The 26,130-nt window shown below is 39.7% G+C and overlaps 1 protein-coding gene across 2 annotated transcripts in view; it reads left to right on the forward strand.

The window, feature by feature from the left end:
* The window catches only part of LOC108714918 (AP-2 complex subunit alpha-2), a 44,093-nt gene that overhangs the window by 8,889 nt on the left and 9,074 nt on the right, over window positions 1-26,130 (forward strand). The window contains exons 4-16 of one of the 2 annotated variants that reach the window (XM_041560799.1): window positions 2,029-2,222; window positions 5,198-5,327; window positions 6,136-6,237; window positions 7,631-7,739; window positions 10,879-11,029; window positions 13,269-13,437; window positions 14,873-15,010; window positions 18,664-18,846; window positions 20,620-20,717; window positions 21,772-22,003; window positions 22,692-22,862; window positions 25,118-25,284; window positions 25,508-25,585. In XM_041560799.1, the coding sequence (XP_041416733.1) occupies window positions 2,029-2,222; window positions 5,198-5,327; window positions 6,136-6,237; window positions 7,631-7,739; window positions 10,879-11,029; window positions 13,269-13,437; window positions 14,873-15,010; window positions 18,664-18,846; window positions 20,620-20,717; window positions 21,772-22,003; window positions 22,692-22,862; window positions 25,118-25,284; window positions 25,508-25,585 (1,922 nt within the window). The remainder of the gene's footprint in view (window positions 1-2,028; window positions 2,223-5,197; window positions 5,328-6,135; window positions 6,238-7,630; window positions 7,740-10,878; window positions 11,030-13,268; window positions 13,438-14,872; window positions 15,011-18,663; window positions 18,847-20,619; window positions 20,718-21,771; window positions 22,004-22,691; window positions 22,863-25,117; window positions 25,285-25,507; window positions 25,586-26,130) is intronic. The other variant, XM_041560800.1, reaches the window with a different exon arrangement.

Consider the following 26,130-nt stretch of genomic DNA (forward strand, 5'->3'; position numbering starts at 1 on the left):
CGCTCTCACTTCTGATACATTTTTTAGTACAAGGCATGAGTTTTTTTCCAGCAGATTTTGTTTTTCCAACAGAGAATACGTTTTGATGTGAATAGACGGCTTTGTTTAAAGGATGAGTTAACCTTTAAACTAAGTGAATGTAAAATTGATGAGAGTGCTAATTTAAGCACTTTTGTAATTCACATTCATTATTTATTTTATTTATATTCCAAGATATTAAGGGATACATTTCCTGTTAATATGAATGAATTTTGTTACAACAGCGCCACCTGCTGGTCAGTTTCCCACCAGTCTGACCAGCAAGTAGTCAAGAAAGTTGTCAGGAGAAAGAAAGAGGCTGCTCTGATGGTCTTTTTTTTTATAGGAAAACAATTAGAAACCTTTCTCAAATTTTTCCTAAGCAGAAGAACATCAGAGCAGCCTCTTTCTTTCTCCTGACAACTTCCTTGACTACTTGGTGGTCAGACTGGTGGGAAAGTGACCAGCAGGTGGTGCTGTTGTAACAATTCATATTAACAGCACATGTATCCCTTAATATCTTGGAATATAAATAAAATAAATAATGAATATAAATTACAAAAGTGCTTAGAAATCCCCCCTAATCCATTTTACATTAGGGATGCACCGAATCCACTTTTTTGGATTCGGCGGAACCCCCGAATCCTTCGTGAAAGATTCGGCAGAATCCGAACCCTAATTTGCATATGAAATTAGGGGTGGTAAGGGGAAAACATTTTTTACTTCCTTGTTTTCTGACAAAAAGTCATGCAATTTCCCTCCCGCCCCTAATTTGCATATGCAAATTAGGATTCGGTTTGGCTGGGCAGAAGGATTCGGCCGAATCCGAATCCTGCTGAAAAAGGCCAAATCCCGAACCGAATCCTGGATTCGGTGCATCCCTATTTTACATTCACTTATTTTAAAGGTTTACTTATCCTTTAAAGGAGAAGGAAAGGTTAAATCTCAGGTCCACCTAAATATATCAGTAAACCCTCAAAGTAATGCTGCTCTGAGTCCTCTGTCAAAAGAAACAGCACATTTCTTTCCTTCTATTGTGTACTCATGGGCTTCTGTATCAGACTTCCTGTTTTCAGCTTAAACCTCCAGGGCTAGGGCTCTGAGTCCTCTGTCAAAAGAAACAGCACATTTCTTTCCTTCTATTGTGTACTCATGGGCTTCTGTATCAGACTTCCTGTTTTCAGCTTAAACCTCCAGGGCTAGGGCTTGAGCATGCTCAGTTTGTTCCTCTCCCCCTTGCTCCTCCCTCACTGCTGTAATCTGAGCCCAGAGCTATGAGTGAGCAGGGAGAGACTCAGGCAGGAAATGACGTCACAGCAAGCTAATATGGCAGCTGCTATCCTAAACAAACCGAGCTAGAGCTTTTAACTCAGGTATGGTAAAACATTGTACAAAATAAATATAGTCTTATAGCTTGAACTATTGCAGCTAATCTATTGGCAATAAACTGCCTCCGTAGCTTTCCTTTTCCTTTAACTTTACTGAGCGTGCTGCACAAACAAATCCGTAGCCATCCCAGTGTGTTTTAGATGTATACATGCCCAGGTTTTTTGTACACATGTCGGAGGAACAGCAACACACCAGCTGATAAATATGACTTGTGGTTCAACCTGAAATCCATTTGGGAATGCTTTAATACAGGTATGAGACCTGTTATCCAGAATGCTCAGGACCTGGGGGGTTCCGGATAACCGATCTTTCCGTTATTTGGATCTCCGTTCCTAAAGTCTACTAGAAAATCATATAAGCATTAAATAAACCCAATAGGCTGGTTTTGCTTCCAATAAGGATTAATTATATCTTAGTTGGGATCAAGTACAAGCGACTGTTTTATTATTACATAGAAAAAGGAAATTATTTTTAAAAATTTGGATTATTTGGATAAAATGGAGTCTATGGGAGACTGACTTTCCGAATTCAGAGCTTTCTGGATAACTGGTTTCCGAGTAACGGATCTCATACCTATACTGCATACCTTTACTAATTGTTCTTCCTTTCTCGCACACGCAGGGTTACCTTTTTATCTCAGTGCTGGTGAATTGTAACAGTGAGCTTATAATGCTCATCAACAATGCCATCAAGAACGACCTATCAAGCCGCAACCCTACCTTTATGGGACTTGCCCTGCACTGCATTGCTAACGTGGGTAGCCGAGAAATGGCTGAGGCATTTGCTGGTGAGATCCCCAGAATTTTGGTGGCTGGGTAAGAATACCTATAGCTCACTGGTAACATTTATGTCTGGGATTTTCTGATTAAAAGGCAACTATCACTATGAAAATTTAATATAAGCTTCTTCATACTGAAATTAGAAACTTTCTAAATACGATCAATTAAAAACTCTGAAATAATCAAGTTTATCTTCACTATTCCTCTCTCAGCATCTGTTTCTCTTCATTCTCTCTTCATGCAGCAGTTGGGTGTCAGATATTCATTGACAGTTAGATCCAATATATCTTATAGGGGAGCTCCTTTTGCCTAGAAGATGTATAAGAGCTCACTCTATTAAACTCACCAGACATCATGTCTCTCTACATGCAGAATTTGTCAGATATTCATTGACAGTTAGATCCAAAATATCTTATAGGGGACTCCTTTTGCCTAGAAGATGTATTAGAGGTCACTCTATTAAACTCACCAGACATCATGTCTCTCTACATGCAGAATTTGTCAGATATTTACTGACAGTTAGATCCAATATATCTTATAGGAGGGTTCATTTTGCATTTTGCTAGAAGATGTATTAGAGCTCACTCTATTAAACTTACCAATACACCATGGGGTATATTTATCAAAAAGTGAAGTTAGAGATCGCCGCAGTCTACAGTGAAATTGCACCACTCTCCATTCATTTCTGTATCATTTTTAAAAGGCGTATTTATCAAAGGATAAACTTTCACCCATTTTATTTTCCCGATAGTTCCCCTTTAATGATACTTGCTAATTATGTATTAGGACTATAGATTTTTGCTGTCATCCTAAAATGTTTATTTCAAATAGGACCTTGTCTACACCAACATTCTAATGGAGTCCTAAAGTAAAAATGTATTTCACTTATTCATACAACAGTCACAGGGGAAAAAGGGGGTTTGATTTAAGGTTTTTTTTTTTAGGTTTTAGATTTTGACTTTGCCATTATAACCACACATTTTTTTTCTTATTATGATATTTTTGGATACCATAACATGCTAAACTTATAATAGAGTTTATTTTATGTATCAAAATGAATAGAAGTGTGACAGGAGCAAACTCCATTAACCAGCAATATTAAAGGGATCCTGTCATCGGAAAACATGTTTTTTTTCCAAACCGCATCAGTTAATAGTGCTACTCCAGCAGAATTCTGCACTGAAATCCATTTCTCAAAAGAACAAACAGATTTTTTTATATTCAATTTTGAAATCTGACATGGGGCTAGACATTTTGTCAATTTCCCAGCTGCCCCCAGTCATGTGACTTGTGCCTGCACTTTAGGAGAGTAATGCTTTCTGGCAGGCTGCTGTTTTTCCTTCTCAATGTAACTGAATATGTCTCAGTGGGACCTGGATTTTACTATTGAGTGCTGTTCTTAGATCTACCAGGCAGCTGTTATCTTGTGTTAGGGAGCTGCTATCTGGTTACCTTCCCATTGTTCTTTTGTTTGGCTGCTGGGGGGGGAAAAGGGAGGGGGTGATATCAGTCCAACTTGCAGTAAAGAGTGATTGAAGTTTATCAGAGCACAAGTCACATGACTGGGGGCAGCTGGGAAACTATTAGCCTATTGGGCTTATTTAGGGGCACATTTACTAAGCCCGAGTGAAGGATACGAATGAAAAAAAACTTAGAATTTCAAAGTATTTTTTTGGGTACTTGGACCATCGAATAGGCTATTACGACTTTCGACTTCGATTCGAACTAAAAATCATTCGACCATTCGATAGTCGAAGTACTCAATTTCCCAGCTGCCCTCAGTCATGTGACTTGTGCCTGCACTTTAGGAGAGTAATGCTTTCTGGCAGGCTGCTGTTTTTCCTTCTCAATGTAACTGAATGTGTCTCAGTGGGACCTGGATTTTACTATTGAGTGCTGTTCTTAGATCTACCAGGCAGCTGTTATCTTGTGTTAGGGAGCTGCTATCTGGTTACCTTCCCATTGTTCTTTTGTTTGGCTGCTGGGGGGGAAAGGGAGGGGGTGATATCAGTCCAACTTGCAGTACAGCAGTAAAGAGTGATTGAAGTTTATCAGAGCACAAGTCACATGACTGGGGGCAGCTGGGAAACTGACAATATGTCTAGCCCCATGTCAGATTTTAAAATTGAATATAAAAAAATCAGTTTGCTCTTTTGAGAAATGGATTTCAGTGCAGAATTCTGCTGGAGCAGCACTATTAACTGATTCATTTTGAAAAAAATTTTTTTTCCCATGACAGTATCCCTTTAAAAACGTGAAATAAAATACACTGACCCTCAATGAAATGACTGATTTTACTTTAATTCATTATCTTGAATATTTATATGAACTGCTTATTCTAACTTGAAATTGTAGGATGTCCTAACGCGCTGCCTTAGTCAAATCAAATGTAGGAGTGCAACTTTTCCCATACAGGGTCGGGCTGGAGCCTTCGGGGCCCACCGGGGCTGCACAACGAAGGGCCCTCCTGGCAGTCCCCGAAGCCCCCTCCTACTGCTAAATTCCCAGCATGCACAAGCTAAAAAAATGGCGAAACGCTCCCATGCGTGTCAGTTTATAAGCCGTCAACGGGGAGCCAGGTCTGGGCCGGCTGAGGCCCATGAGGGCTGGGGCCCATCGGGCTTTGTCCCTGTCTCCCGCTGGCCCAGTCTGACCCTATCCCCATATGGGTCCGATATACCGTAGAATTCTGTAAATTGAGGAGAGCACTTAAAAAGCATATTAAATGCTGTGATTATTCTTTATTTTTATTGCCGATAAAGTAGTCGGCAGTAAAAGAATATTATTAAGTCAACTTAAAGGTGAATCGCCTTTAACCATAACAAGTGTCTTTGCAGTGGGAAAGCCACATTCATTTATATTCCAAGCTGGCTGTTGGGGAATGCTCCTTTATCTCATGTCATAATGGAAGATTGGGTTTTGGGCCCAACCCTGAGCTGACAAATGAATTTGTTATAATAATGTATAATAAGGGTGTAATCTTTATTATTTATATCCTTGCTTTGTGATAGGGACACCATGGACAGTGTTAAACAAAGTGCTGCCCTCTGCTTGCTACGTCTTTACCGCACATCTCCCGACCTTGTTCTGACTAACGAATGGACTTCACGAGTTGTCCACCTTCTCAACGATCAGCACTTGGTAAGAAGCCTGTGAGACAGGGTCTTTAGTGGTAAATAGTTTCTATATAATAAGGAAAGTATTCCTGCACCAACTGAGCTTGCAACCTAACAATTGGTGTAAACGTGGAACAGGTGGAAAACATGGGTGATATAGTCTCTACACATTTTTGTAAATTTCCAGTGCCTTTTTTTGAAACATGGATACCTAAGTTTGGCAGGCCGTTTTATTAGCTTTATATTTGGCAGGCCATTATATTAGCTTTAATATTACCGTATATACTCGAGTATAAGCCGTCCTGAGTATAAGCCAAGGTACCTAATTAATTTTACCTCCAAAAACTGGGAAAGCTTATTGACTCGAGTATAAGCCTAGGGAGAGAAATGCAGCAGCTTGTGGAAAGTTTCAATCAAAAAATTGAGGGTTTCTGCTCCCATTGGAGTCTCGTTTTTGGATGCCGGCGACCATTCTTGGACGCCGGCAAATATTCTTGGAGACTATTCTTGGACGCCGGCGACTATTTTTAGGCGCCGGCGACTAATCTTAGACGCCGGCGACCGTTTTTGCGCTTGACCCGAATATAAGCCGAGGTAGAGTTTTTCAGCATATTTTGGGGGCTGAAAAACTCGGCTTATACTCGAGTATATACGGTAGCTTTAATTTGACCCTGGTGACCATTAAAAAAATCAAAAACTGCTCAATACTGATTACTGGTTTATGACACAGACTGAGGAAGTGGAGAAAAAAAAAAATCAAAAAAGTTGGAGGAACCTAAATTATTCAAACAAACGTTATAATGATCTTCATGTCTCTCTTTTTGTCTTTTTAGGGAGTAGTAACGGCTGCAACCTCCCTTATCACTTCACTGGCTCAGAAAAACCCGGAAGAGTTCAAAACATCGGTGTCCCTGGCAGTCTCCAGGCTGAGCAGGGTAATGGAAACCGCTGAATTATTAGATATAATCTTCATACAAGTCAGTGCTGTGAAGCAGGGTCACTGCTTAGTTGTTCCGCAAAAGCAAAGTGACTATTCTAATTGGAATTTAAAGCAACAAGAACGGTCTTATGTACATTGTTTGTGCGTATTCACAAATGTAAATGTATATTTTTCCTATACAGGAAGCCGTTATCCAGAAAGCTCTGAATTACGGAAAGGTCCATATTCCGTAGACTCCGTTTTATCCAAATAATCCAAATTTTAAAAAACTGATTTCCTTTTACTGTGTAATAATCAAACAGTCGCTTGTACTTGATCCCAACTAAGATATAATTAATCCTTGTTGGAAGCAAAACCAGCCTATTGGGCTTATTTAGGGGCACATTTACTAAGCCCGAGTGAAGGATACGAATGAAAAAAAACTTAGAATTTCAAAGTATTTTTTTGGGTACTTGGACCATCGAATAGACTATTCCGACCTTCGACTTCGATTCGAACTAAAAATCATTCGATAGTCGAAGTACTGTCTCTTTAGAAAAAACTTTGACTCCCTACTTCGGCAGTTTAAACCTACCGAGGTTCAATGGTAGCCGATGGGGACCTTCCCCAGCACTTTTCTAAGTTTTTTATGATCGAATAAAAATCGATCGATTAAAATCCTTCGAATCGTTCGTTTTCAATCGAACGATTTTTATTCGATCGAAGTATTTGCGCTGAAATCCTTCGAATTCGATATTTGAATGCGAAGGAATTTACTTCGAGGGTCGAACTCGAGGGTCTATTAACCCTCGAAATTCGACCCTTGATAAATCTGCCACTTATGGTGGCCATACATGGGCAGATAAAGCTGCCGATATCGGTCGTTTGGATCGATTTGACAGCTTATCTGCCCGTGTATGGGGGCTTCCGACGGGTCTTCCTGATCGATATCTGGCCATGATATCGATCGGGAGGGTGTATTTTTACCCGACCGACCCGTCGGAGCCGCTTGGCACATCGTAATTCGATCGTTCGGCCATACTGCCGAACGTTCGAATTACCCCCCATGTAGCCATGCAGTTTAGTGGCATATCGGGGGAAAGATCTGCTCGTTTGGCGATGTCGCCAAACGAGCGGATCTTTGAGTCTATGGCTACCTTTAATGTTTATATGATTTTCTAGTAGACTTTAGGTATGAAGATCCAAAATACGGAAACATCCGCTATCCGGAAAAAAAACTCCGGTCCCATACCTGTACTAACCCTGCCCTGTTTTGGGCAAGGCTAAAATCCCGTGTAATACCTTAGAAATTCATAGCTGACATTTCTTTTTATTAATGCTGAATTTTGCAAGGCAGCTCTTGTCAAAGTTCCATGAAAATGATTGCACTTGTGTATTTCCACACTCAGATTGTCACATCGGCCTCCACAGATTTACAGGATTACACCTACTACTTTGTTCCTGCTCCTTGGCTGTCTGTGAAACTGCTAAGGCTGTTACAGTGTTATCCTCCCCCAGGTAAGATTTGCTTCATAAAGAAGCGGCACATTTATTCTACACGAGAGTTGAGCACAGACTCCTTCTCAAATCGTCCTGGAGGGACTGAAAAACGTTTGTTGTGCCCAACGTTATGCAGGGCTCCTTTGGAATTTTTGGGGGAGGGGGGTTTATTTTACCTAGGAAAATTATCATTTTTTTTTCAGGATAACCTGGGCTTTTCTAAATCTATAATCAAGATATAAGGGTCTAAATACAAGAAATTCTATTTTGCAGAATATTGGGATTTGTATCAGACATATGTTTTATTATCTTAGGGCAAGTGTCTGATTGCTGCTAAAACTAAAAAAAAAGACTGGGAGGACTTTTCCTTTAGATAATATATTCACTCAAATTGCTGATATTGCCTCATTCAAAAAAGATAAAAATAGAAAAAAATATAGTAAAATAATGCAAGTGTGAGTTTATCAAATGGTATACCATACACTTATTTTTGGTTTAATCAGTGTTTTACTTGTTTTGTTAATGAGGCTTTTACACCCATAGGGTGAGACAGAAACTTGTGCCTTGACTATAAAATAGGGGTGCACTGAATCCACTATTTTGGATTCGACCGAACCCCCGAATCCGAATTTGCATATACAAATTAGGGGTGGGAAGGGGAAAACGTTTTTTACTTCCTTGTTTTGTGACAAAAAGTCACAAGATTTCCCTCCCGCCCCTAATTTGCATATGCAAATTAGGATCAGGATTCGGCCTTTTTTCAGCAGGATTTGGCGAATCCTGCTGAAAAAGGCTGAATCCTGGCCGAAATCCTGGATTCAGTGCATCATTACTATAAAATGCTAATCCCTATTAATATGATAATAATTCCCCAATGGGGCACCTACAAGAGCTGTGAAATGAAGATTGGCTGATCCAAAGCACAGCAATCTATTGTAGGGCAAGGTCATGCATGGCGTTTTTAAAAACTCACGGTCGAGCGTAAATACACCAATAAACTCCAATAAAACCACACATGCATGGTAATATGCGTTTTTCAGCCTGTCGGTTTCTTTTCCCAACATGCATTTCTGTTTTTTCTCATTCCCCAACAATTTACATGCAGAATGTAGCTGAACTGCTTGTCAATACGAAACGTAATTATGTCACCAGCATACAACGCCGTGAATACGTTTTTGCAAAATCCATCTCACCAGTTTGGCCGCCATATTGAAATATGTAGCGCATTACAGCAAATTGTATTTCCCAACCTGAGGATCCCATAGAGTTTAATGATATGGTGTTTCCTTGTCCTTTTGGCGTTTCTGCTTAAAAAACGCAAATACTGGCGTCTTGTGGCGGATGTTGGCTCGCAAGCGCCCAGTGGGAATTGCATTGTGTGTATTCCATTATTTTCAATGGGGCTTCACTTTGTGCATATTTGCCCTCGACTGTACGTTTTTAAAAACGCAACGTGTGACCATGCCCTTAGACACATGGGGAAGAGTTATACTGAGCTTTTAAATCTCACCAGTAATTCGTGGGGTCTGGGTGCTCATGCCTCAGACCTACAGCTCAAGGTGGAGGCACCAACCAAAAGAGAAAACGACACTCACAGATTCCGCAAACAGGCTTGTAAAAAAACCGGAAAACGTAATTTTAGGCCTGTATAATTTTTTAAGCCTATGATTAAGTCCCGGACGGCACGAAATGCGTAAGGCTATGTTATTATTTACGTTTTGCCCTAAAATAAAGTTTTCCGTTTTTTTTACAAGCCTGTATCATGTACAGGTATAGGATCCCTTATCCGGAAACCCGATATCCAGAAAGCTCCGAATTACGGATAGACTCCATTTTATCCAAATAATCCAAATTTTTTAAAATTATTTCCTTTGTCTCTGTAATAATAAAAACAGTAGCTTGTACTTGATCCCAACTAAGATATAATTAATCCTTATTGGAAGCAAAACCAGTCTATTGGGTTTATTTCATGTTTGAATGAATTTCTAGTAGACTTAAGGCATGAAGACCCAAATTAAGGAAAGATCCGTTATCCGGAAAACCCCAGGTCCCGAGCATTCTGGATAACAGGTCCCATACCTGTATTATATCTCTTTAAAGGAAAACTAAACCAGGCCATACAATAAAAAGCACTGGAATTATACCTATATAGTTGATACCTATAATATGGCTAGCAGCTGAGGATTAACCATTGGCCTACAGTGAGTTTTTGCAGCACATGATCCTTATGATTGGTACTATGAACTAGGTTTTTTTTTTCGGTTTGTGGAGACTTCTTTTACTAAGGGACAGATTTATTAAGGTTCGAATGATAAATTCTAATTTTCAAATTTTTTTGTGTGTCAAAACTCACAAATTCGAATTTAAACGCACCGACTCTAATGTAAATTCTAATGTGAGGCATATCACACCTTGACCATGGAAACAGTTCTAATTCGAATATTCGCCACCTAAAAACTGCCGAATTAATTTACAAGTCAATGGCAGAGGGCCGTTGACCCATGTTATTAGCCTTCTTGACATTCAAGATTTTGTTTTCGGAGAAAAACTCGATTCGTACGAATTGAATATGATTAGAATTTTCGTGTCAGAACCATTCAATCGAATATTAGATATTCAAATTCGGTTTGTGGAGACTTTTTACTAAGGGACAGATTTATTAAGGTCCGAATGATAAATTCTAATTTTCTAATTTTTTTGTGTGTCAAAACTCACAAATTCGAATTTAAATGCACCGACTCGAATGTAAATTCTAATGTGAGACATATTGCACCTCGACCATGGAAACAATTCTAATTCGAATATTCGCCACCTAAAAACTGCCGAATTCATTTACAAGTCAATGGCAGAGGGCGGTTTACCCATGTTATTAGCCTTCTTGACATTCAAGATTTTGTTTTCGGAGAAAAACTCGATTCGTACGAATTGAATATGATTAGAATTTTCGTGTCCGAACCATTCAATCGAATATTAGACATTCAAATTTTTTCTTAGATAACCTCCCAGGTGAATTCTGAGTATATTCAAATTAAAGAAATTCACATGAATTCGAAATTCAACCTTTGATAAATGGGGCCCCCCAGTCATTTATTTGTTTGTATTATTCTGGTATAGTGAAAATGAACAATGATAACATATGTATGTTGTTGCCTTTTAGAGGAGCCTGCAGTTCGAGGCCGACTAACCGAGTGCCTGGAGACAATACTGAATAAGGCACAAGAGCCGCCCAAATCAAAAAAGGTGCAGCATTCCAATGCCAAGAATTCTGTATTGTTTGAAGCGATAAGTCTCATAATCTCCCATGACAGGTGAGCCAAATTCTAAATCTATTTCTATCTCCTGTTGTCTGAAAAAATTTCAAATTGCTTTATCTTGAATTTCCTCGCACAGGGTCAGTTGACAGTTATGGATTTTATCTTGAATTTCCCATGAACTCGAAATTCAACCAAAATTCGACCAACTGCAATCAAAAAATTCTAATTTTTCAAACTTGGGTGAATGGGATCGACCCGCAAACTCGAATCGAATTTGAATCGAATTAGATTCGAGTTTTTTTTCTCCGAAAAAAAATAGATTTTCAGGAAGGCTGCAAACAACTCCAACTTGATCCCCCATAGGCTAAAACAGCAATTCGGCAAGGTTTAAAGGAAAACTATATCCCCAAAATGAATACTTAAGCAACAGATAGTTTATATCAAATTAAGTGGCATATTAAAGAATCTTACCAAACTGGAATATATATTTAAGTAAATCTTGCCCTTTTACATCTCTTGCCTTGAACCGCCATTTCATGATGGTCTGTGTGCTGCCTCAGAGACCACCTGACCAGAAATACTGCAGCTCTAACTGTAACAGGAAGAGATCACCTGACCAGAAATACTGCAGCTCTAACTGTAACAGGAAGAGATCCCCTGACCAGAAATACTGCAGCTCTAACTGTAACAGGAAGAGATCCCCTGACCAGAAATACTGCAGCTCTAACTATAACAGGAAGAGATCACCTGACCAGAAATACTGCAGCTCTAACTGTAATAGGAAGAGATCACCTGACCAGAAATACTGCAGCTCTAACTGTAGCAGGAAGAGATCAGCTGACCAGAAATACTGCAGCTCTAACTATAACAGGAAGAGATCACCTGACCAGAAATACTGCAGCTCTAACTGTAACAGGAAGAGATCACCTAACCAGAAATACTGCAGCTCTAACTGTAACAGGAAGAGATCACTTGACCAGAAATACTGCAGCTCTAACTGTAACAGGAAGAGATCACTTGACCAGAAATACTGCAGCTCTAACTGTAACAGGAAGAAATCACCTGACCAGAAATACTGCAGCTCTAACTGTAACAGGAAGAGATCACCTGACCAGAAATACTGCATCTCTAACTGTAACAGGAAGAGATCACCTGACCAGAAATACTGCAGCTCTAACTGTAACAGGAAGAGATCACCTGACCAGAAATACTGCAGCTCTAACTGTAACAGGAAGAGATCACCTGACCAGAAATACTGCAGCTCTAACTGTAACAGGAAGAGATCACCTGACCAGAAATACTGCAGCTCTAACTGTAACAGGAAGAGATCACCTGACCAAAAATACTGCAGCTCTAACTGTAACAGGAAGAGATCACCTGACCAGAAATACTGCAGCTCTAACTGTAACAGGAAGAAGTGTGGAAGCAAAAGAAAGAACTTTGTCTGTTAATTGGTTCATGTGACCTAACAAGTATGGTTTGTTTGTTTGTGTGCACAGTGAATCGTACGATCCCAGGGGGTGGCCCTTATTTTTTTAAAATGGCAATTTTCTATTTATGATTACCCAATGGCACATACTATTAAAAAAGTATATTATCATGAAAATAGTTTATTTACATAAAGCAGGGTTTTACATATGAGCTGTTTTATGCAATATCTTTTTATAGAAACCTACATTGTTTGGGGTATAGTTTTCCTTTAAGTTGGCGAATAGTCAAATTCTTAAAGGGCCACTACATGGTACATCTCAAAAATCGAATTTGAATTTTTTTAAAAACTCGAATCGAATTTTACCTAAAAAAAACTTTAAAGATCGAATTTTCACTTGGATCCTTGATAAATCTGCCCCTTAATGTTTACAAGATTTTCTAGTAGACTTAAGGTATGAAGATCCAAAGTATGGAAAGATCCATTATCCAGAAAACCTCAGGTTCCGAGCATTCTGGATAATAGGTCCCATACCTATACTGCATCTATTTTCAGTGGGCTTTGAGAATTGCTCATTCCTCCTTTCCTCAATCAAACTCGATCAAATATCAGGAAGGCTGCAAACATCTCCAAATTGCTCACTGGTCCTCTATCATTGACTTATACAGCAATTTCGGCAGGTTTTAAGCGGCGAATAGTCAACTTTGAATTCTTAAAGGGCCAGAGTATGATAAATTTTCTAAAATCAATTTTTTTTTTAAAAAACTCGAATTGAGTTTGGATAATTCCCTAGTCAAATTTGACAGTTTTGACCATAAAAAAAATCAAAAATTCGAATTCTAATTTTTCTTTCTTGCGCTGCAGTGAGCCCAACCTCCTGGTCAGGGCGTGCAACCAGCTTGGACAATTTCTGCAGCATCGAGAGACCAACCTGCGCTACTTGGCTCTGGAGAGCATGTGTACATTAGCCAGCTCCGAGTTTTCACACGAGGCAGTTAAGACTCATATAGAAACTGTCATCAATGCCCTAAAGGTGAGAAGAATCTCTCTTGTCTATGAATTACAGAATTTGGAAGCTGTTTGTTCAGTTAGTACCTAATCAACAAAATTAATTTAAAAAACCAATCATAGGGATGGGCCACATGTTAGATTTTACTTAAAGGGGTAGATCACCTTTAATGTAGCTTTTAGTATGTTATAAAATGTCCAATTTTTTTTTTCTGCTTTTTTTTTTAGTTTATATAAACAAGCTGCTGTGTAGCCATGGGGGCAGCCATTCAAGCACCTGTGCTTGAATGGCTGCCCCCATGGCTACACAACAGCTTGTTTATATAAACTATAGTAGTACTTATCTGTTATCTACTGTGTATCCTGTGCTTGAATGGCTGCCCCCATGGCTACACAACAGCCTGTTTATATAAACTATAGTAGTACCTATCTTTTATCTACTGTGTATCCTGTGCTTGAATGGCTGCCCCCATGGCTACACAACAGCCTGTTTATATAAACTATAGTAGTACCTATCTTTTATCTACTGTGTATCCTGTGCTTGAATGGCTGCCCCCATGGCTACACAGCAGCTTGTTTATATAAACTATAGTAGTACTTATCTGTTATCTACTGTGTATCCTGTGCTTAAATGGCTGCCCCCATGGCTACACAGCAGCTTGTTTATATAAACTATAGTAGTACTTATCTGTTATCTACTGTGTATCCTGTGCTTGAATGGCTGCCCCCATGGCTACACAACAGCTTGTTTATATAAACTATAGTAGTACTTATCTGTTATCTACTGTGTATCCTGTGCTTGAATGGCTGCCCCCATGGCTACACAACAGCTTGTTTATATAAACTATAGTAGTACCTATCTGTTTTCTACTGTGTATCCTGTGCTTGAATGGCTGCCCCCATGGCTACACAGCAGCTTGTTTATATAAACTATAGTAGTACTTATCTGTTATCTACTGTGTATCCTGTGCTTGAATGGCTGCCCCCATGGCTACACAGCAGCTTGTTTATATAAACTATAGTAGTACTTATCTGTTATCTACTGTGTATCCTGTGCTTGAATGGCTGCCCCCATGGCTACACAGCAGCTTGTCTATATAAACTATAGTAGTACTTATCTGTTATCTACTGTGTATCCTGTGCTTGAATGGCTGCCCCCATGGCTGCACAGCAGCTTGTTTATATAAACTATAGTAGTACTTATCTGTTATCTACTGTGTATCCTGTGCTTGAATGGCTGCCCCCATGGCTACACAGCAGCTTGTTTATATAAACTATAGTAGTACTTATCTGTTATCTACTGTGTATCCTGTGCTTGAATGGCTGCCCCCATGGCTGCACAGCAGCTTGTTTATATAAACTATAGTAGTATTTCTGAAGCAAACACACTCGTTTTACCAGTGCAGGGCAACAGTACACTATATTGTCATTCCTTTAACACACTTCATTTTTCTTTGCAGACAGAAAGGGATGTGAGTGTGCGACAGAGGGCAGTTGATCTCTTGTATGCAATGTGTGACAGGAGCAACGCGCAGCAGATTGTGGCCGAAATGCTGAGCTACCTGGAGACAGCAGATTATTGCATTCGGGAGGAGATTGTAAGGGCCAAAATGAACAGATAGAGGACGTTTCTATATACTTGAACAGGAGCTTTTTTTTCAGTGAATAAAGTACCTACTACTGTAAAATATAAGGATATTATAAGTCACAGAGGAGTTTCATATAAGCTTTTATACAGGTCATGGAACTCTGAGGTTACTTCGAATATCCTTATATTTTCCAACCAGGGGTACTTTATTTATTATAATACACGAGTGAGTCATGTGATAAAAATGACATCACCATTTCTAACTGATGACATCACTACTCACCGTTTATAAGGATATCATTTATAGGATATTCATGGCTTTTGTGTATTATATAGAGAATAGCATATATATATATAATACACAAAAGCCATGAATAACCTGTAAATTATATTCTTATAAACGGGGAGTTCTGATGTCATCAGTTATAAACGGTGAGTTCTGATGTCATTTCTGTCACATGCCTCATTGAAATTTGTGTATTATCATTAATAAAGTACCCCCAGTTGCAAAATATAAGGATATTAGAAGTTACCTCGGAGTTCCATGACCTGTATAAAAACACTCGGCCTTTGGCCTCGTACTTTTATATGGTCATGAAACTCCTCGGTAACTTATAATATCCTTATATTTTACAAGAGGGGGTACTTTATTCACTATATATATATATATAGATATATATATATCACAAGCAAGCTGGAGCACTCACATGCAAAGTAGGCAACTGCCTGGGTGCTGGTTACATAATAGTATAAACAGCAACCAAAAAACCGCACTCACAGGACTTGATTTGTGCAAACAAGAAGTGGTTTTTTATTCCGACGTTTCGGCTCTAACACTCGAGCCTTCTTCAGGAAGTGAACATAGTGCATTGTACAAACCAAACATTTAAACCCCCATTTTGGCGCCAAACCTCCATCTTGTGACGTCATTAAACACTCAGGAACGTGAATCAGTGATCGTATTGTATATTAAAGTGTCAATATAAACACCATGCGCCATGTATCAAGTGCAAAATCGGATTTACCCAGCATGTAACCAATGTGGTGAAGTATATCAGTGCAGTGTCAGACGTGCATCCACTGTACCGTGTCAGTCTGTGCTGACAGCGTGAGCAGGTGACAAGTGCAAGTTAAAAGGAATACTTACCCCGAGGTCACATATGCAGCCAGAGGATGGCGATCGCCCTTGTCTCGCCCCTATTCGCTTCAACGTTCCCACACAAAATGCCGAAAGACCCCAATCGCAACCTTGGCTATGACGTGTGCTCCGCATCCAACCGATCGTCCCTCCTCCGTGTACTATTGGTTACCGGGTCATAGGCTCCGCCTCCATGTCAAAAGCGGGTCGTCCTAGTGGTGCAGCGGCATTTTGTGTGGGAACGTTGAAGCGAATAGGGGCGAGACAAGGGCGATCGCCATCCTCTGGCTGCATATGTGACCTCGGGGTAAGTATTCCTTTTAACTTGCACTTGTCACCTGCTCACGCTGTCAGCACAGACTGACACGGTACAGTGGATGCACGTCTGACACTGCACTGATATACTTCACCACATTGGTTACATGCTGGGTAAATCCGATTTTGCACTTGATACATGGCGCATGGTGTTTATATTGACACTTTAATATACAATACGATCACTGATTCACGTTCCTGAGTGTTTAATGACGTCACAAGATGGAGGTTTGGCGCCAAAATGGGGGTTTAAATGTTTGGTTTGTACAATGCACTATGTTCACTTCCTGAAGAAGGCTCGAGTGTTAGAGCCGAAACGTCGGAATAAAAAACCACTTCTTGTTTGCACAAATCAAGTCCTGTGAGTGCGGTTTTTTGGTTGCTGTAGATATATATATATAGATATATATATATATAGATATATATATATATATAGATATATATATATATATATATATATATATATATATATATATATATAGATATATATATATATATATAGATATATATATATATATATAGATATATATATATATATATATATATATATATATATGTTACAGTATATAGTTGATATTTGCAGTTCAGTTTCTGCACACGGCCAGTTGTCACATAGAATTTAGTCAGTTCTAGCTTATATGTATGATGATGGTCAAGTACTGTAGCCAAATTAGCATTGTTTAGTGAGCATATTAAATTGGAGTGCTGGTGCCTTCATTTAAAGGGGAAGTAAAGGCAAAAAAATAAAATCCATTTTTACCTTCTTTAATCAAAAAGAGACCTATCTCCAATATACAGTAATTAAAAAATGTCTACTGTTTTTATAAGAAACCTGACTGTATGCAGTGAAATTCTCCCTTCGTTTTACTTGCTCTGTCAACTGCAGTCAGGAAATTTCAGACAGTCCCTAACTGCTGTGCAGGAAAACAATCATACTTTCAAACGACAGGGGGAGCCCACTCCACCTTACTTTCCAGAACTCGAGCAGCTTTGTTTGTTTGTGAACTGTGTAGATTTGTATCCACAGACCCAGTGCAGTCTGTATATTCTGATTATTAATCTTGCTATTTTGGCTTCTGGCAGATATTGTTTGATTTGTGCTGTTTTGATCATTTATGACGATCCCTAAGCAGCCCAGATCACACTGAGCATGTGCACAGTCTTGGTCTTGCAAAGATGTTTAACAAAGTAACAAGATGGTGACCCCCTGTGGCCAACTTTGAAAGCATAAATCATTTGTTTGATTAGGCTTGTGGTGCAGTAAGTTCATGTTTATATTTAGTATACGAAATTCAGCATTTCTAATTCCCAATGAGGCAAATAAGGCATTGAGCAATCACATATTGATCTCTCAAGACAAATATGAAAGGGTCGGGCAATTTGATCCATAACAACTGAAATGACCAACCTGATCTACCTGCTGAAGCTCCGCCTAATATATACTTAGCCTTTTGTTTAAAGGAGAACTAAATCCTAAAAATTAATATGGTTAGAAATGGCACATTTTCTATAGTGAACTTATTGCAGGAGGCTAAAGTTTGAGCTTGTCAATAGCAGCAATGATCCAGGACTTCAAACTTGTCACAGGGGGTCACCATCTTGGAAAGTGTCTGTGACACTCACATGCTCAGTGGGCTCTGATTGGCTGTTGAGAAGCTAAGCTTAGGGCTCGTCACTAATTATCCAGCAGAAAATGAGCTTCCCTGGCTGTAATATAAGTTGATGCTACAGGTTTGCTGATTATTCAATTCTGATGCTAATTGCACTGGTTTCTGTGCTGCCATGTAGTAATTATGTGTATTAATTACTAATCAGCCTTATATTGTGACCTTTCTATTCTATGTGTACTGTATATTGTGAGTGGCTCCCTAAGCTCAGTAAGTGACAGCAGCACAGAGCATGTGAATCAGTGAATCAGCAGAAAAGAAGATGGGGAGCTACTGGGGCATCTTTGGAGACACAGATCTTTACTGCTAAAGGGCTGTGGTTGCCTTGGGCTGGTACAGAAGCACAAAACATCATGTACAACATTTCTATCTACTTCTTTAGTTAGGCTTTAGTTCTCCTTTAATGACAGGAAGTATAGAAACATTATTAGTCATTTGATTATTAGCAACAACTTTACCCATCCAGCAAATATACATCTTTTTTCAGTTTTTTTGCTCCAGGAGTTCCCACAACATTGCACATTTTTATGCTTCTGTTTACAGGTATTAAAAGTTGCCATCCTCGCTGAAAAATATGCCGTGGATTACACATGGTACGTGGACACGATACTAAACCTCATTCGCATTGCTGGGGACCACGTTAGTGAGGAGGTTTGGTATCGCGTCATCCAGATTGTCATCAACAGAGATGATGTTCAGGGTTACGCAGCCAAGACTGTGTTTGAGGTGAGAGCAACATCCAATAAGCACATGTACTACTGTTACTAATATAATACCCACCTCTCCATATTGCATTGTAACTTATTGCTTCTGGAAAAAGAACAGAAATCAAGGCAGCTTGCAGAGATACAATTGTTAGGCTGCTTGTCGTGGTTTTATAATTATTTAACAATAGGAAAGATTCCGTCTCTTTATACCAAATATAACTATGCAAAAGTGGCTTAAAGGAGAAGTAAACTTTTAAAATAAGTGAATGGAACATTGATGAGGGGGCTATTTTAAGAACATTTGCAATTGACATTCATTATTTATTTTCTTTTTATTCCAAGATATTAAGGGATACATGTACTGTTAATATGAATGAATTTTGTTACAACATCGCCACCTGCTGGTCAGTTTCCCACCAGTCTGACCAGCAAGTAGTCAAGGAAGTTGTCAGGAGAAAGAAAGAGGCTGATGTTCTTCTGCTTAGGAAAGATGTGAGAAAGATTTCTAATTTTATTCCTAAGCAGAAGAACATCAGAGCAGCCTCTTTCTTTCTCCTGACAACTTCCTTGACTACTTGCTGGTCAGACTGGTGGGAAACTGACCAGCAGGTGGCGATGTTGTAACAAAATTCATTCATATTAACAGTACATGTATCCCTTAATATCTTGGAATCAAAAATAAATAAATAATGAATGTAAATTGCAAATGTTCTTAGAACAGCACTCTCATCAATGTTCTATTCACTTATTTTAAAGGTTTACTTATCCTTTAAAGGAGAAAGGAAGTGAGCTTTATCAGAAAGTCTATTTAAATACACCAGTAAACCCTCAAAGTAATGCTGCTCTGAGTCCTCTGTCAAAAGAAACATCACATTTCTTTCCTTCTATTGTGTACTCATGGGCTTCTGTAGGGCATGCTCAGTTTGCTCCTCTCTCCCTCCTCCCTGCTGTAATCTGAGCCGAGATCTATGAGTGAGCAGGGAGAGACTCATGCAGGAAGTATTGTCACAGCAAGCTAATATGGCAGCTGCTATTCTAATCAGAGTTTCTAGAACTGTTTACTCAGGTATAATAAAGCATTCAGCAGAATAAATATAGGGGCAGATTTACATAGGGTCGAATATCGAGGGTTAATTAACCCTCGATATTCGACTGCCGAATATAAATCCTTCGACTTTGAATATCGAAGTCGAAGAATTTACCGCAATTCCAACGATCGAAGGAAAAAACGATAAAATCCTTCGAATCGAACGAGTCGAAGGATTTTAATCCATCGATCGAAGGATTTTCCTTCGATCAGAAAATTGTTAGGAAGCCTATGGGGACCTTCCCCATAGGCTAACATTGGCCTCGGTAGGTTTTATTTGCCGAAGTAGGGGGTCGAAGTATTTTTTAAAGAGACAGTACTTCGACTATTGAATAGTCGACCGATTTTTAGTTCAAATCGTTCGTTTCGTGGTCGAAGTATTTTTTCTTCTATTCCTTCACTCGAGCTAAGTAAATGGGCCCCATAGTGTTATAGCTTGCACTATTGGGGCTAATCTATTGGCAATAGACTGTCTCTGTAACTTTCCTTCTCCTTTAATGCAAAACTTGCTGTCCTTAAATTATTCTGTGCAAACATTTCTCCCTCACTGTAGGACATAAGGAGGGGCAATCCATCAGTAGGCGTGCCTCTGTAATAACTATTAACTGTGCTGCTATTCCTTACTTGTTAGGTGTCTTTTTCTTTAATTAGTACTTTAAAATTTTGGGGTTATTTTTATTAAAACTGAAATGAATGTTTTACTAGGCTCTCCAAGCCCCCGCATGCCATGAGAATCTTGTCAAGGTTGGAGGATACATCCTCGGCGAATTCGGAAACCTCATTGCTGGAGATCCACGCTCTAGGTGAGTCAACAGTGATGCTGCTCAGTAATGTGTCCGGGTCTAAATACAGCAACATTTTACTCAAGGTGGCAAACTTCAAGAAGAATCATTAACACCTTTACCGAATGTCGAGAGAACAAAACAAGAAGAGATTACAATTAACTTCTTAGATTTCCATTAGACAAGTTCCTATGGACAATGAAAAGATAACTCATTATTGTTCATTAATATGTCAGACACTCCCAGCGAGTTCAGTCCCTAAGGGGCATAATTCTCAGTAAGAAGGTAAAGAAGTAGCCATTTGACCTTTAATAATAGAATTTCCAAATTATAATGATCTATAGATGAGGAATCAACACTCTCCAGTTATCACCAACTGAAACCTCAATCCAATATATAACGTGCAAGTGCTTGGGGTCCAATAAGCCAATAAAGACAATACTACTCGGATTAATTACTTAGAATAAATTATTTATAACCATAAAAACACAATTAATTAAAACCCTACCAATTGTATTTCATGAATTAATTAATAAAGTGATATCATTTCTAAAGTGCTGTGCGTAATTTATAAATCAATTACAGTTCCCAATTCATTCCCTGAGTTGATTAGAGTAGGACACCAGTGTATTATGTGACCATTAAATTAATAAGAAATCGATTAATATAAAGTGCTAGTGCGGATGAATATCTGACACCCAACTGCTGCATGGAAAGAGAATGAAGAGAAACTGATGCTGAGAGAGGGATAGTGAAGATAAACTTGATTATTTCAGAAAGTTAACACATTTTTAAATATTATATTTAGAAAACTTCTTATTTCAGTATGACAAAGCTTTTATTAAGTTTTCATTTTCGCGATAGGTCCCCCTTTAAAAGCAGCACCTTCCCTTGAAATGAAACATAGAGGGTTTAATTCACTAGGGGCAGATTAGACTAGCCCAAAACATGTAGAGTATGTCTGCTGTCCTTTATGGCTAGAAATGCTTTGTTTTTTTTTTATTCTGAATTTACTGTACCAGCCCAGATGTTTGGAAAAACTGTTCATTTTTTTTTTTTCTTCTTCATTTCTCAGTCCTTTAATTCAGTTTAACCTGCTCCACTCCAAATTCCACCTGTGTAGCGTTCCTACCCGGGCGCTGCTCCTCTCTGCCTACATCAAGTTTATCAACCTGTTTCCGGAAATTAAGACTACCATACAGGATGTGCTACGCAGCGACAGCCAGCTCAGAAATGCTGACGTGGAGCTGCAGCAAAGAGCTGTCGAATATCTTCGTCTCAGCTCCATCGCCAGTAATGACATCCTGGTAAGTCTCCGAAACATTCCATGGGGCAGATTTACTACAGGGCGAAGTTGCCATCGCTAGTGGAAATTCGCCATAAAATCCCAATTTACTAGGGATGCACCGAATCCACTATTTTGGATTCAGCTGAACCCCCGAATCATTCGCAAAAGATCCGGCCGAATACCGAACCGAATCCGAATCCTAAATTGCATATGCAAATAAGGGGTGGAAAGGGGGAAAACATTTGTTACTTCCTTGTTTTGTGACAAGAAGTCACGCAATTTCCCTCCCCACCCCTAATTTTCATATACAAATTAGGATTCGTTCAGCCAGGCAGAAGGATTGGCCCGAATCTTGCTGAAAAAGGCCGAATCCTAATCCTGTCCAAATCCCGAACCGAATCCTGGATTCGGTGCAACCCTACAATTTACTAACAGGCATAGAGGACAATTCGCTAGCGAATGAGACTGTCACTAGTGTAGTTTCACCCCCTATCGCCAGATACATTTTTGCTCAGGCAAATGATCGTTGCGCCACAAATTCACTAGTGCGAATTTTACAGAACGTTGCCTCTTTTTTTATCAAATTTTCTTCACCAGCTTAGAGGATTGCCTTCAAACGTTCTAACTATTACAAATTTTTGTGTTGACAATTTTTTTTGTTACCAATATTTGAATATTTGACTTTTTATTACTTATTTCATTTTAAGGCCACCGTTTTGGAAGAGATGCCCCCGTTTCCTGAGCGGGAATCTTCCATCCTGGCAAAACTGAAGAAGAAAAAGGGGCCGAGCACAGTTACAGATCTGGAAGATACAAAGAAAGAGAAGAGTAATTCTGATTTGAATGGGATCACCGAGCATGCCCCTGTCAGTACTACGGTACGTTCAAAGAGAGGTAAAAAGTCTTTATGGAGGATTTATTTTAATCTAATATTTGTAGTAATGGCTGCTTCCAGTCTGGGACTGAAATTCAAAATTAGCACTGGGATTTCAAGTCCACGGCAGCCCAATAAAGAACTATGGCATCTTACAGCAGCCCTCTGGCTTGTACCAACATCTACAGATTGCCAGTCCTGTCTCGTTCCTATCATTTAGAATAAGATTTGTGGGTAAAGAAAGGTGCCTTTCATTTGATCACTCAGTTGATGTAGGGACAATCTCCAAGTGTTAAGGGAAAGGGTGGATTAGTCAATCGGAATAACGTGAATGCTCCTCTGCGTACCACTCCGTTCAGCTGTTTCAGTCAAAAGCGGAGGATGAACAGGATAAAATAGTAAATTAATAAAGGGAGCAAATCAGACCAAATACGGTGTTAAAGGAACAGTTCAGTGTAAAAATAAAAACTGGGTAAATAGATTTTCAGCTCTCTTGCTTTCCACTGATTGGTTACCAGGCAATGACCAAACAGAGACTTGAGGGTGGGGGGACACATGCGTCATAACTTGATTTTAAATCTGAGCTGAATGCTGAGGATCCATTGCCCATGTGGGCCCCCACATGCTTGCTAGAATTAAGAATTCCCAGACTGAAGGAAACAAGATTCATTTATATAGTACAATTAAAGTTCATTTTGCTTGACTAATGTGATAAAATAGGATTTTTAAAACTTTTTCTGGGTGATGGGTCTCCTTTAAAGGAGAAGGAAAGCTACCAAGGCAGTTTATTGCCAATATATTAGCCCTAACAGTGCAAGCTAAAACATAATTTTTCTTCTTTAGAATGCTTTTCCATACAGTAAACGGCTCTAGACACTGTCTCTGTTTGTTTAGGATAGCAGCTGCCATATGAGCTTGCTGTGACATCACTTCCTGCCTGAGTCTCTCCCTTCTCACTCATAGCTCTGGGCTCAGATTATAGCAGTGAGGGAGGAGCAAGGGGGAGAGGAGCAAACTGAGCATGCTCAAGCCCTAGCCCTGGAGGAATAGAAGGAAAGAAATGTGGTGTTTCTTTTGACAGAGGACAGGACAGAGAGCAGCATTACTTTGAGGCTTTACTGGTGTATTTATATTTATAGACCTTTCTGATAAAGCTTTTAACGTTTCCTTCTCCTTTAAGTGTATCTTGAAACTGGCCAGTTAATGTATCGACATACATGGAGTAACTGTATTCCTTTGTGCTGTGTGATCGCTGTCTGTGCATATATGGTTGCTGAACACAGAAAATACTTTTACTAAGATTCTATAACAAGAAAGTCCACAAATCTGCTGCTCTTTACCTGTTGTTGTAAGCAGGGGGAATACTGGGAGCTGAGGGATGTGCATAAAGAATAACTAACACAGCATGAAGTGGTTTGAGAAAATGGCTCTGTACTTTTTAAAGGAGAAGGAAAGGCATCGAACAACTTGGGGGTGCAAATGTCAAGTTCCCCATAGACGCGACGATTCTTCTTGCCGAACGACCGATTTTAGGGAAGTCCGACCAATCCTTCGAAATTATCGTGCGGTTAGTGGGATTCGAACGATCGTACATCTTACGATTTTTCGGCCGACATCTGTCAGGAAATTGATCGGCCAGGTCAAAAAATCTTTGTTGGTCCCATTACAATCTCTCTATGTTTGCAGGGCCAAGCAGCTCCCCTTTGTTTTCCTGCCAAATTGGTCTTTTTAGTTGATGGTAAATTCGTACGATTGTTCTGAGAAGATCGTGGTCTCACAATCAGGATCTGATCTTTTAAAAATCTCAACATCATATGCCAGTTTTAGGCACCCCAAGTAATTGTATTGACTTACCTGAAACCAGGCTGGTGCTCCTATCAGCAGAAAACTGCACTGGCCCGGGGTTATACCAGTGAGCACCACGGAGCGATCTTCTTCCGTCTTCCTCTTGCGGCTGCTTATGTGCAGTAGAACGAAAAGACAAACGTTAACGAAAGAGTCAGCTATTAAATTGCTCATGCGTCTGCCCCGGGAAATTCGAAGAAGAAGCTGGAAGAAGATCACTCCGTGGTGCTCACTGGTATAACCCCGGGCCGGTTAAGTTTTCTGCTGATAGGAGCACCGGCCTGGGGTTTCAGGTAAGTCAATGCAATCACTTGGGGGTGCCTAACATTTGGCACCCAAAGTGTCTGAAGCCTTTCCTTTTCCTTTAAAAAGGCTTCACCGAGCATCTAGAAAAAACTTCCTTTTCTTTTACAGTCCACTCCATCTCCCTCCTCTGACCTACTGGGTTTGGGAGCTTCGTCTGGTTCCAGCTCTAGCGCAACAGCCGCTCCAACCGCTGGCAGTCTACTTGTTGACGTCTTCGCAGATGCCTCCCTGCCCGTTGCTGCGGACACTTCAGAAGCAGATGATCATTTTTCAAGGTAAGAGCAGCATCAGCGTAGAAATGGTGGAGGGCGTGTAATAAAAATGGCACACGATGTTCGTTTAAAGGGCTATTATACAGGTCACTCTAAAGGAACCCAAGCTGGTTAGGGGTAGAATGTTTTTATCTGTTTACGGGGATTATGTTGATTAATCTTTGCTCCATGTTGCTGCCCCTTTCTCCTCTTCTTCATTTCTTCTCCGCCTACAATGGCTGTAAAGTGATGTTCAAACATCTTTAGAAGGGGCATCAGGGGAACCAGAGCCCTCTGCGGACGATGCAGAGGATTTCTTCCACAAGTAAGGAAACAAACAAACGGCAGAACCATCAACCTCATCTGGCACCCAATACCATTCTTCTCTGCCTCCTACTCTCTGATGACATCATACATTGTGTGATGTATGATTCATTTCCACAAACTGTTCGATTAGACTGCATTGGATGTTGCAGGTTTTGTTAAAGGGGAACTCCGGCTTCCAAACCAAATTTTGATAAAGAGGCCACATAACAGAGAAGCCCCTAATATCCCCATCACAGTTACCTGTTTCTTCAAAAAGTCTGAATAAATGTTATTTTCTATGCTGAAATCCAGCTGTGTAACAGTTCTTCTCTTTCTGCATCATTTGAAATCCTGGCAGGGAAGGAGGGACTAAACACTGATGTTACACATTGTACTTACAGACAGCATGCAGGAACTACATAACCCACAATGCATTGCACTGGGATGTTCCTTATTGAAATCACATGTGCAAGGAATTGTGGGGTTTGGAGGATGCATGCTGAGGACAGATGATACAAAGTAGAAGTTGGAGAGACATGGTGCTCCAGAATAATTTGTAAATGA

The sequence above is a fragment of the Xenopus laevis genome, chromosome 4S (genome assembly GCF_017654675.1).
Source record: "Xenopus laevis strain J_2021 chromosome 4S, Xenopus_laevis_v10.1, whole genome shotgun sequence".
In the NCBI taxonomy this organism is placed as follows: Eukaryota; Metazoa; Chordata; class Amphibia; order Anura; family Pipidae; genus Xenopus; species Xenopus laevis.